This window comes from Mesoplodon densirostris, chromosome 14 (assembly GCF_025265405.1).
Source record: "Mesoplodon densirostris isolate mMesDen1 chromosome 14, mMesDen1 primary haplotype, whole genome shotgun sequence".
Classification (NCBI taxonomy): domain Eukaryota; kingdom Metazoa; phylum Chordata; class Mammalia; order Artiodactyla; family Ziphiidae; genus Mesoplodon; species Mesoplodon densirostris.
Window position 1 is genome coordinate 37,383,162 of NC_082674.1, and position 13,777 is coordinate 37,396,938.

Sequence of the window (13,777 nt, forward strand, 5' to 3'; positions counted from 1 at the left end):
GAAGTAGTAAAGCTTTCATCTGTCTGCTGATAACATAATTGTTTATATAGGGAAATTTAAAGAATCTACAAACACATACTAAGAACTAGTAAGTGAATTTAGCAAGGCCACAGGATACAAGTTAAAAAATATTCCACTTACAATAGTGCTAAAAAGAATAAAATACATTTAATAAAACGTATGCAAGACCTCTACACTAGAAACTAAAAAACATTGCTGAGAGAAATGACAGAAGATCTAAATAAATGGAAAGAAAATAAGTTCATGATGAAAAGACTCAAGAAATATTACGAAAACATCAACTGTTCCTAAATTTACCTATAGATTCAATGTAATCCCAATCATAATCCCACCAGGTTTTGTTTTTTTAATGTAAATCGACAAGTTCATTCTAAAATGTATAGGAAAATCAAACCATCTAGACTATTCAGAGCAATATTAAAAAAACAAAGTTGGAGGACCTAGGCTACCTGACTTAGAAACGTAGCATAAAACTACAGTAATAAAGATACTGTGGTACTGACAAACAGATCAGTGAAATAGAATAGAAAGCCAGAAATAGACCCACACGTACACAGTCATCTGACTTTCAACAAAGGTACAAAAGAATGGGTAAAGGAAAGTTGTGTTGTTGCTATTGTTTTTCAAACTGGTGCTGGAATAACTAAATGTTCATAATGAAGAAAGAAAATGAACCTTGACCCCTACTTCAAATCATACACAAAATGTAACTTCAGATATATCACTGACCTAAATGTGAAAGTTAAAACCATCAAACTTGGGCTTCCTTGGTGGCACAGTAGTTAGGAATCCACCTGCCAGTGCAGAGGACACGGGTTCGAGCCCTGGTCCAGGAAGATCCCACATGCCATGGAGCAGCTGAGCCCGGGTGCCATAACTACTGAGCCTGTGCTCTAGAGCCCTCGAGCCACGACTACTGAAGATCGCATGCCTGGAGCCCAAGCTCCACAGCAGGAGAAGCCACCGCAATGAGAAGCCTGTGCGCCACAACTGGAGAAGGCCCGTGCGCAGCAACGAAGACGCAATGCAGCCAAAAATAAATAAATAAAATAAATTTATATAAAAAAACCCCAAAATTAAAACCATCAAGCTTTAGGAAGAAAACTCTGAGGAAAGATTCATGACTTGAGGTAGGCAAAAGTTTCTTAGGACAAAGAAAGCAGTAACTTCATATAAAAGAAAAAAACGGATAAATTAGACATCATCAAAATTAAAAACTTCTGCACATCAAAAGACGTTAATAAGAAAATAAAGGTGTAAGCCACAAACTGGGATAAAATATTTGTGGAACATATATTTGACAAAGGACTAATATACAGAATATGTTTTTAAGGGGCAGAGTCAAGATGGTAGTGTGAGAAGATGCCAATTTAGTGTCTTCTCCCCACTAGGGTACCTGCCAGCCACTGGTGAGGGACCCTGACACCCAAGGAGACGGGAGGAAACCCCAAGTGAACTGGTAGGATGTGGGGGACAGAGCAGGGAGGAGAAGTGGAGGCCAGACAGGATCAGCGCCCCTGAGGCCAGGGAGATCAGGAGAGGTAAGCAGGAGGGACCCTCCGGAGGAGCAGGAGAGGAGCTGAGGGTGACTGCCCAGCCCACTTGGGCCCAGGGACCCTGCTGAGCTCCCAGGCTGGTCCCCTGTCCTCCAAGGCACCCCACCTCCCCAGCCACATTGGTCTTGGGGGCATACGAAGGAGGCCGAGGGGAGTTCAGGAGAGGCAGGCAGGAGGGACCCTCCAGGAGGAGTGGGAGAGGAGCAGAGGGCGTTTGCCCCACCCACTAGGGCCCTGGTAGCCTGATGAGCTCCCAGGCCACTCCCCTGCCCTCCAAGCCCCCCCAACCCCTGGCTGCATTGGTCCTGGGGGCATAGGAAGGATGCCAATGGGACAACAGGAGAGGCAGGTGGGAGGGGCCCTCCGGGACTGGAGGAGCAGGAGAGAAGAGGAGGAGCAGGAATGCCCTGCCCACTCGAGATTAGGAAGCCTGGTAGGCTCCCAGGTGAGGTCCCCCGCCCTCTGAGACCAGGGGTTGGGGGACACACCTGGGCCCCTTCTATTCCTTGAGCCTAAGCCCCACCCCCCACAGCCCCTAGGGCCTTTTCCAGCCCTGTGGGTCCTAAGCATATGCCCCACCCACCGCCCAAACCTTGCCCTTGCTTAGGCCCTGCCTTCCACAACCAAGGCCTTTCCCCTTGCCTTTTTTTTTCCCCTCTTTTCCCTCCTTGTCTTTTTTACTATTGTGGTACTGTTGTACCTTTTGGTTGTTGATTCACCTATATTTTTATTTTTATATTCTTTCTAACATATCTGTTAGTTTCCTAGTCTAATTTTATTTTTTACTTTGTTATTGTTCTCTCTCTCTCTCTCATTTTTTTTTTTTTTGCCACTGCATGCTGCTTGCAGGATCTTGCTTCACAAGCTGGGGGTCGGGCCAAAGCTCCTGCGGTGGGAGGTCCGTGTTGGAACCACTGGACTAACAGAGAACCTCAGATCCCAAGGAATATTCACTGGAGTGAGGTCTCACAAGGGTCCTCATCTCAGCACCAAGACCCAGCTCTACCCAACAGCCACCAAATTCCAGTGTTGGAAGCCTCAGGCCAAATAACCACTAAGACAGGAACACAATCCCACTCAAAAAAAAAAAAAAAAAAAAAAGAGATAGCAAAAAAAATATGTCACAGATGAAGGAGCAAGGTAAAGACCTACAAGACCAAATAAATGAAGAGGAAATAGGCAATCTACTTGAAAAAGAATTCAGAGAAGTGAGTAAAGATGATCCAGAATCTTGGAAACAGAATGGAAGCATGGATTGAGAAAATACAAAAAATGTTTAACAAAGATCTAAAGAACTAAAGAACAAACCAACAGAGATGAACAACACATAACTGAAATGAAAAATACACTAGAAGGAATCAGTAACAGGATAACTGAGGCAGAAGAATGAATAAGTGAGCTGGAAGACAAAATGGTGGAAATAATGGCCGAGGAGCAGAATAAAGAAAAAAGATGAAAAGAATTGAATACAATCTCAGAGACCTCTAGGACAATTCTAAATGCACCACATTTGAATTATGGGGGTCCCAGAAGAAGAAGAGAAAAAGAAAGGGTCTGAGAAAATATTTGAGGAGATTACAGTCGAAAACTTCCCTAACATGGGCAAGAAAATAGTCACTCAAGTCCAGGAAGCACAGAGAGTCCCATACAGGATAAACTCTAGGAAAAACAAACCAAGACACATATTAATCAAACTAACAAAAATTAAATTCAAGGGAAAACCAAAAAATAACATACAAAGGAGTCCCCATAAGGTTATCAGCTGATTTTTCAGCAGAAACTCTGCAGGCCAGAAGGGAGTTGCAGGATATACTTAAAGTGATGAAAGAGAAAAACCTACATCCAAGATTACTCTATCCAGCAAGGATCTCATTCAGATGCAAGGGAGAAATCAAAAGCTTTTCAAACAAGGAAAAGCTAAGAGAATTCAGCACCACCAAACCAGCCTTACAACAAATGCTAAAGAAACGTCTCTAGGCAGGAAACGCAAGAGAAGAAAAAGACCCACAAAAACAAGCCTGAAACAATTAAGAAAATGGTAATAGGAACATACATATCAATAATAACCTTGAATGTAAATGGATTAAATGCCCCAACCAGAAGACACAGACTGGCTGAACACATACAAAAACAAGACCCATATATATGCTGTCTACAAAAGACTCACTTCAGACGTAGGGACACATACAGACTGAAAGTGAAGGGATGGAAAATGATATTCCATGCAAATGGCAATCAAAAGAAAGCTGGAGAAGCAATACTCATATCAGATAAAACAGACTTTAAAATAAAGACTGTTACAGAGATAAGGAGGGACACTACATAATGATCAAAGGATCAATCCAAGAACAAGATATAACAATTATAAATGTTTATGCACCCAACATAGGAGCACCTCAATACCTAAGGCAAATGTTAACAACCATGAAAGGAGAAATTGACAGTAACACAGTTAATAGTAGGGGACTTTTAACATGCCACTTACACCAATGGACAGATCATCCAAACAAAAAATAAATAAGGAAACACAAGCTTTAAATGACACAACAGACCAGACAGATTTAATTGATATTTATAAAATATTCCACCGAAAAGTGGCAGAATACCCTTTCTTCTCAAGTGCACATGGAACATTCTCCAGGACTGATCACATCTTGGGTCACAAATCAAGCCTTGGAAATTTTAAGAAAACTGAATTCTTATCAAGCATCTTTTCTGACCACAACGCTATGAGACTGGAAATCAATTACAGGAAGAAAATTTGTATAAAACACAAATACATGGAGGCTAAACATGTGCTACTAAATAACCAAGAGATCCCTGAAGAAATCAAAGAAGAAATAAAAAAATACCTAGAAACAAATGACAACAAAAACATGACGACCCAAAACCTATGGGATGCAGCAAAAGCACTTCTAACAGGGAACTTTACAGCAATTCAATCTCACCTCAAGAAACAAGAAAAATCACAAATAAACAATCTAACCTGACACTGAAAACAACTAGAGAAAGAAGAACAAAGAAAACCCAAAGTAAGTAGAAGAAAAGAAATCATAAAAATCAGAGCAGAAATAAATGAAATAGAAACGAAGAAAACAATAGCAAAGAACAATAAAACTACAAGCTGGTTCTTTGAGAAGATACACAAAATTGATAAACCCTTAGCCAGACCCATCAAGAAAAAAAGGGAGAGGACGCAAATTAATAAAATTAGAAATGAAAAAGGAGAAGTCACAACTGACATCGCAGAAATACAAAGGATTATAAGAGACTACTACAAACAACTATATACCAATAAAATGGACAACCAAGAAGAAATGGACAAATTCTTGGAAAGGTACAATTTTCCAAGACTGAACCAGGAAGCATTAGAAAATATAAACAGACCTATCACAAGTAATGAAATTGAAACCATAATTAAAAATCTTCCAACAAACAAATCTCCAGGACCAGATGGCTTCACAGGCGAATTCTATCAAACATTTAGAGAACAGCTAACACTGATCCTTCTCAAACTCTTCCAAAAAATTGCAGAGGGAGAAACAATCCCAAATTCATTCTTTGAAGCCACCATCACCCTGATACCAAAACCAGAAAAATATATCACAGAAAAAGGAAATTATAGACCAAAATCACTGATGAACATAGATGCAAAAATCCTGAACAAAATACTAGCAAACAGAATCCAACAACACATTAAAAGAGTCATACACCATGATCAAGTGGGATTTACCCCAAGTATGCAAGGATTCTTCAATATATGCAAATCAATCAATGTGATACACTACATTAACAAATTAAGGACTAAAAACCATATGATCATCTCAACAGATGCAGAAAAAGCTTTTGACAAAATTCAACACTCGTTTACAATAAAACTCTCCAGAAAATGGGCATAGAGGGAACCTACCTCAACAATAATAAAGGCCATATATGAGAAACCCACAGCAAGCATCATACTCAATGGTGAAAAACTGAAAGCATTTCCTCTAAGATCAGGAACAAGACAAGGATGACCACTCTTGCCACTCTTATTCAACATAGTTTTGGAAGTCCTAGCCACGGCAATCAGAGAAGAAAAAGAAATAAAAGGAATACAAATTGGAAAAGAAATAAAACTGTCACTGTTTGCGGATGACATGATACTATACATAGAAAATCCTAAAGATGCCACCAGAAAACTACTAGAACTAAACAATGAATTTGGTAAGGTTGTAGGATACAAAATTAATGCACAGAAATCTCTGGCTTTCCTATACACCAACAATGAAAAATCAGAAAGAGAAATTAAGGAAACAATCCCATTTACCATCGCAACAAAAAGAATAAAATATCTAGGAAAAAACTTGCCTGTGGAGGTGAAAGACTTGTAATCAGAAAACTATAAAACACTGATGAATGAAATCAAAGATGACAAACAGATGGAGAAATATGCTATGTTCTGGATTGGAAGAATCAATATTGTGAAAATGATTATACTACCCAAAGCAACCTACAGATTCAGTGCAATCCCTATCAAACTACCAATGGCACTCATCACAGAATTGGAACAAAAAATTTTACAGTTCATATGGAAACACAAAAGACCCTGAATAACCAAAGCAATCTTGAGAAAGAAAAACAGAGTTGGAAGAATCAGGCTCCCTAACTTCAAACTATACCACAAAGCTACAGTAATCAAGACAATATGGTAGTGGCACAAAAATAGAAATATAGATCAATGGGACAGGCTAGAAAGCCCAGAGATAAACCCATGCACATATGGTCACCTAATTTATGACAAAGGAGGCAAGAACATACAATGGAGAAAAGACAGCCTCTTCAATACGTGGTGCTGGGAAAACTGGACAGCTACATGTAAAGAATGAAATTAGGACACTTCTTAACACCATACACAAAAATAAACTCCAAATGGATTAAAGACCTAAATGTAAGACCAGACACTGTAAAACTCTTAGAGGAAAACATAGGAAATACACTCTCTGACATAAACCACAGCAAGATCTTTTTTGGCCCACATCCTAGAGTTACAGAAATAAAAACAAAAATAAACAAATGGGACTTAATTAAACTTAAAAGCTTTTGCACAGCAAAGGAAACCATAAACAAGACAAAAAGACATCCTCGGAATGGGAGAAAATATTTGCAAATGAAACAACAGACAAAGGATTAATCTCCAAAATATACAAACAGCTCATGAAGCTCGATATCAAAAAAAACAAACAATCCAATTAAAAATGGGCAGAAGACCTAAATAGACATTTCACCAAGGAAGACATACAGATGGCCAAGAGGCACTTGAAAAGATGGGTCAACATCACTAATTATTAGAGAAATGCAAATCAAAACTACAATGAGGTATCACCTCATGCCAGTCAGAATGGCTATTATCTAGAAATCGAGAAACAATAAATGTTGGAAAGGGTGTGGTGAAAAGGGAACCCTCCTGCACTGTTAGTGGGAATGTAAACTGACACAACCACTATGGAAAACAGTAAGGAGGTTCCTTAAAAAACTAAAAATAGGATTACCATATGATCCAGCAATCTCATTACTGGGCATATACCCTGAGAAAACCATAAATCAAAAAGAGACATGTACCACAATGTTCACTGCAGCACTATTTACAATAGCCAGGACATGGAACCAAGCTAAATGTCCATTGACAGATGAATGGATAAAGAAGATGTGGTACATATATACAATGGAATATTACTCAGCCATAAAAAGAAATGAAATTGAGTTATTTAGTGAGGTGGATGGATCTAGAGTCTGTCATACAGAGTGAAGTAAGTCAGAAAAACAAATATTGTATTCTAATGCATATATATGGAATCTAAAAGAAAAATGGTACTGATGAACCTAGTTGCAGGGCAGGAATAAAGATGTAGACATAGAGAATGGACTTGAGGACATGGGGTGGGAGGGGGAAGCTGGGGCGAAGTGTGAGTAGCAACGACATATATACACTACCGAATGTAAAATAGCTAGCGGGAAGCAGCAGCATAGCACAGGGAGATCAGCTTGGTGATTTGCAATGACCTAGAGGGGTGGGAAAGGGAGGATGGGAGGGAGGCTCAAGAGGGAGGGAATATGGGGACACATGTGTGCATATGGCCGACTCACTTTGGTGTACAACAGAAACTAACACAGTATTGTGAAGCAATTATACTCCAATAAAGATCTATTAAAAAAGAAAAAGAATATGTTTTTAACATTCCCACAGCTCCAGTAATAAAAAAGGTAAACAACTCAATTAGAAAATGGCTAAATGATATGAACAGATAGTTCACAAAAGAAGCTACACAAATGGCTAATAAGCACATGAAAAAGTGCTGTCACCAGGGAAATGCAAACTAAAACTACAAAGAGATACTACCACATACACACATATACTAGAACGGCTAAAATTAAAAAGACTAACACCAAATGATGGCAAAGAGAACTCTTAGCATTGTTGGTGAAGTGTAAAATGGTACAACTACACTGGAGTGTAGTCTAGAAGTTTCTAAGAAAACTAAACACTCACCTGATTTATGACCCAGCAAATCCTCTCCTAAGTAATTTTCCAAGATAAATGAAAAAAAATGTCAACAACAACAAAAAATTATACAAGAATGTTCATAGCGGCTTTACGCATAATAACCAAAAACTGGAATAACCAAAAAACTGGAAATAGGCAAGCTTCCTTCAATAAGGAGAATAAACTATGGTACAGTCATACAATGGCATATTATTCAGCAATAAAAATACTTATCCATGTTACAACATGAATTAAAAATCTCTAAACATGTTGAAAGAAGCTTTATACAAAAGAGTACACTGTGTGATATCATTTACATGAAGTTCAAGAAGAGGCAAACTAATCTTTGGCTGAAGAAATGAGAACATATGGTTAGTGCTGAGAGGCTAGGCAGGGATTTTCTAGGAAGAGGTACAAGAGAACGTTCTAGGATGATGGTAATGTTTTTTATCTTGATAGAGGTTTGGGTTACACAGATGTAGGTATTTATTTGCCAAAATTCAGCTCTTGAACACTTATAATTAAAATGTATATGAATTTTACTTCAAAAGAAAAAAAATTAGGAATTATTGAGTTCTAGTTAATGATATACATGCCAAAGTATTAGCTGACAGTGTGCTGATGTCTGCAATTTTCTTTAAAATATATATAAAAGAAGAGATGGACTCATGGACAAATAGATGGGTAGATAAGTGGAAAAACAGGCATAGTAAAATGTAAATGATAAAATCTGGACGTGGGTATACAGGAATTCACTGCAAAATTATTTTTTCAACGTTTCTCTATGTTAAATTTTTTCATAATAAAATGTTGGGAGAAAAACAGATACGACTGCTTTTGATATTGACAGAATATTATTTTTTACTTCCTTTTTTATTTTCTAAGTTTTCTATAATGTGCAATAGTCTTTACGATCTTAAACATTTTTAGAAGAAATTACAATTATATTTCTTAAAATAATCAAATATAAATTATTTTTAAAACAAGTTAAAAATCTTACCTTAGATTCAATGAAAATTAAAATATCCACTATTTTTTTTTTTTTTTTTTTTTTTTTGCGGTATGCGGGCCTCTCACTGTTGTGGCCTCCCCCGTTGCGGAGCACAGGCTCCGGACGCGCAGGCTCCGGACGCGCAGGCTCAGCGGCCATGGCTCACGGGCCCAGCCGCTCCGCGGCATATGGGATCCTCCCAGACCGGGGCACGAACCCGTATCCCCTGCATCGGCAGGCGGACTCTCAACCACTTGCACCACCAGGGAGGCCCTCCACTATTTTTAAACTCACTGTCATTTAATTCACTAAAAGCCTTAAAATATTTAGTTATGTAGGAAGTCACGGTTTTTGAACTAATTAAAAATTTTGAACTAATCAAATGTGGTATCAAAGTTTTCTCTTTTAATGTCTAATATTAAACTTTCCCTTGTACTCAAACCTCCCCGTGTTAATTAATGTATGCTCATTAAAAGTACATCATTTCTTAAACTCTATAATAACTAAGCAGGGCAACATTTCTTAAGAAATCTGAAAGTTGGCTGTTTACTAAAGGGCTTTATCTTTAGATAAGCACAAGCTTTAAGCCAGGTGCTAGTCATTTGTGTCTTGTTAATTTCCAAAACAAACAGAGGAGAGTGCCATGCTATTTCCATTACACACACTTCACCATTAGGACCAGGGTTTATGAGCTTGACATTGCTCCAGGAATAATGGTTTCATTCCTCACTGAAATAAAATAATGTGCCACATAACTCAGCAATGTGGAACTTCTGAAAAATGTTGTCATGTTAAACATGGTCATATTTTTAAAGTCTCCATTATGCCAAAACAAAGGCCATTTGCTGTAGAGAACTCACTCTGCGCACAGAAAACTCTCACATGGGCCTCAGACTTACCTCATCGCTATGTCATATGATTCCGGGTGAATACAAGTTTGGTCCAAAGGATTTGGCTTTAGTACAGCATTCACTGCAGTTTTGCTCTTCTTCTTGCCTTGCTTCTCATTTCTGACTTCAACACCTGCTGAAGATGCCACAGCAACTCCCTGCATTTCGCCTGCAGATTCAGTATGCTGACTACTGTAACCATTCAAAACAACATGGGGGCGGTGGGGGGAGGGAGGGTTAGGGGGTGGGCAGAAAAGAGTCTTTAATTAAAAATGTGCTTATTTCTCTGCCATACAAATATACACAAACAGCAACCAGATTCTGACCATTCACTTCACAGAAATTACCACTTAGTTTAAACACTGTTAATAGGGTTTTCTGTTACTTAAAGCCAAAAACATTCTTAAGTGATTCTGCCTGTATAACTGGCATTCTAGGAGAGAATAGAGAGAAATGGAGGAAAATTAATTAAATAAGGAGAAAGAGAAGGTGATTTCTCAGAGCTGAAGAAAAAGCTCGCCAAAGGAATCTACAGAGTATAAAATAGAATGAATGGGAAAAGAATGAAAAAGACACTTTGACATATCATGGGGAAACTTTAGAATATAATTTTTTAAATTAAGAGAGAAAAATAAAACAGATTATTGAAAGGAACTAGAATCAGACTGGCATCAGTTTTCTCACTGACAAACATCAGATGCCAGAACACAGTGGAACAATATTTTAAAAGTCTAAGACAAAATGATTTTGAATCTAGAATCATATACCTGGCCAAAGTAGCATTCAAATTAAAATCATTTTCAGACATGTAAGGACTGAAGTACAACCCATATAATATACCCTCTCTGAAAAGAGTTTCTTAAGTATATACTCCAGCAAAAACAATGAATTCACGAAAAATGATAATGTGGGCTACAAGAAACAGTGATGAGCACAGAAACCATAAAAAAATTATTAGGTTAAATAACTGCTCATGAATAATGTAGAAAATATATTAAAAGGACACAGTCTGAAACTAAAATCCCAGATCATCTCACCATAGCACATAGTGTTGAAGGGAGGAAGATTGGTAAAGAGACCTGAGGTTCTAGTCTTCTCCAGGAGGAGGACAGAGAAACCTATTAACTCCAGAGACCAATCCAAATCAAATTTAAAGATAGTCACCAGAAGAATAAAAGTAAGATATACAAGCTGAAATCACTAAGAGGAGATAAAGATGAGTAAGGAAGACAAGAAAAGAAACAGGGAGAAAATGTGTTAACTGATAAATCCAACGAACAGCAATGAAAGGAAAAGAATCAGAAGGCATGAAGAGAAAATATATAATAAGATGGAAGATCAAGTCCAAACACATCAATAAATATAATAAATGTGAATGTATTAATAAGACTGAGCAAACCTAGAAAATCTATTTGTTTATAAGAGTCATAAAAAGTTGAATGTCATAGAAAGTTTGAAAATAAAAAATACCAAGCATATTCTGAAAAGGTAGATATAGCAACAATGCCAGCAAACAAAACAGACTTCAAAGTAAAAAACATTCAGTGAGATAGCAAGAGTCATTCTGAATAACAGTATGACCTATCAAGGAGATATAATAGTCATGAATCTTCAAGTCCTTCATTACCAGTTGAAAAAATTTAAGGCTTTAAAACGACCCAAATGTTCATCAACAGGGCACTGATTAGATTAAATTATAGTCCATCTATAAATTAAATACTGTGCAGGCATTATATATAAATGATAATTTATATATAATGATATAAATAAATATATAAATCAATATGTAATATTTGGAAAGAGATCCAAGATATATTACTGAAACTAATAAAACAAGTTTCAAATAGTGGTATAGCATAATTCCTTCTGTATGCATTTAAAAACAACAAATACATTATTAATTTACATAAATTTATTTTCAGGAAGCAATATATAAGAAACTATTTTGAAGTGACAAGTTGAGGTGCCCTTTTCATTTTATTCTTTTTTATACTGTTTGAATTTTCTAACCAAGTGTTCAAAAAACATAAAGTAAGAAACTCCATTTCTTTTGCTTTTGGGTTTGGTGGTCTACTTAGAAAGAACTTCCACTACTCCAGCGGTCTGCAAAATTTATCCATGTTTTTTTCTGGTACTTTTACAGTTTTACTTTTTCCATTTAATTATATGATCCATCTGGAATTTATTTGGGTATAAGGTATGGGGTAGGACTGTAGCTTCTCCCACACATACAAAATTCCAGTTGTCATAATGTCACTTACTGGATAATTAATCAATTTTTCCAACTATTTGAAATATCACCTCTATCATAAACTAAATTCCCTCTGGGCTTGATATATTTCAGACTCTATTCTGTTCTACCTGTTTCTACATCAAAACCAAGCTGCTTAATTACTATGGCTTTATAATATATTCTACTATCCAGTGGGGCTGGTTTTTCCTTAGTCTTTTCCAGGAAAAAAAAATTATTATTACAACTTTGTCAAAAGAAAAAAATACACATGAATGAATCAGGTAGTCCCAAAGAAGCAAATACATAAAAGCCATTCTTTCATGATTACAAAATGCTAAGAAGCTTACCAAATTTCTTTGCATTTGTGCTACCAGGATTAGAAAGCAAGGATTTAGCTCTTAATCGACACATCTGATAATTAATGCTTTAGCCAGTTTTCAGTGAGGAAGGAGTGGGGAAACCCAACTATGCTCAGGGTAAAAGCTGTCAGTATGAAGTGGTCATTGAGAAGTCCTCTTTGTTACCTCATCTCATACCAGTCCTTCCTACTTGTGGTGCTCCAATCACACTGGCCTTAATTTCATTTCCTGAATACACCAAAGTGGGTCCTGCCTTAGGATGTTGCACATGTACTGTATGCTCTGCCTGGAATGCCCTCCTTCTGATCCCTGTATGACTGGCTCCTTCATTTCATTCAAAACTTGGCTCAAATAACTTTTCAATGAATAACTCATATAAAGCAGTTTATTGCTCCCCAAAGGCAGTATCATATTGCTTTGCTTTAATTTTTATAATACTTATTACATCTGAAACTATTTATTTTTACTAGTTTATTTACTATATGTCTCATACATTAAAATTTAACTTCATGAGGCCAGGGAATTTGTTGATTTGCTCACTGCTGTATTCCCAGTGCCTAGCAAAGATTAGACAGTTGACACATATTGAATGAAGAAATGAACAAATAGACAGCTAGGATTTGATTTATGCCAGTGAGAAGGATGGGTAACAGAAAGAGAGGAGGTTGATAATAGAACAGACAGTGTACACTTCAATAATGACCTGCAAAATGTTCGAATATAATCCTGGTTGACTCTGATGAAACCAGCACACTGTTGGAAAGATTTTGGACCTAGCCCTTTCACTTTCTTCAGCTGTTCTCGGTTGATGAATGGCCCATTTTTCTCGCGCCATTCAATAATATTTTTGGCTCGGTTCGCATTGAGTCCAGCAATATGCCTAAAAAAATAAACAAAATGAGTAATGTGGCCAATGTAATTGTTCTAAGAGTACTGAAAGAAAACATCTCATCTGAAAAGACAATGATATAAAACATTTGCATCATAAAAACTACAATTACATCTTGTCATATGTCTCTACACTATTCACATTCCTTGTGTTTCTGAATCAAGTAATAATTCTGCCTATTCCTGGTTAGCTTACAAAGTGAGTTAGCAGTAGAAGTTACAATAGCTACAGCTGCATTGGACTATTCTATTGTTTTGATCAGCCTGTTCTCATTAGTAAAGACTTGAACTATAGAAAGGTACTTATTCATGATAT

The 13,777-nt window shown here is 37.1% G+C and overlaps 1 protein-coding gene across 4 annotated transcripts in view; it reads right to left on the reverse strand.

Moving 5' to 3' along the window:
• SRBD1 (S1 RNA binding domain 1) overlaps nt 1–13,777 on the reverse strand; it is a 226,706-nt gene that overhangs the window by 21,494 nt on the left and 191,435 nt on the right. For 3 of the 4 annotated variants that reach the window (XM_060117691.1, XM_060117694.1, XM_060117693.1), the window contains exons 18-19: nt 13,277–13,453; nt 9,991–10,173 (exon numbers count right to left, since the gene is read on the reverse strand). In XM_060117691.1, coding sequence (XP_059973674.1) covers nt 9,991–10,173; nt 13,277–13,453 — 360 coding nt within the window. The remainder of the gene's footprint in view (nt 1–9,990; nt 10,174–13,276; nt 13,454–13,777) is intronic. The other variant, XM_060117692.1, reaches the window with a different exon arrangement.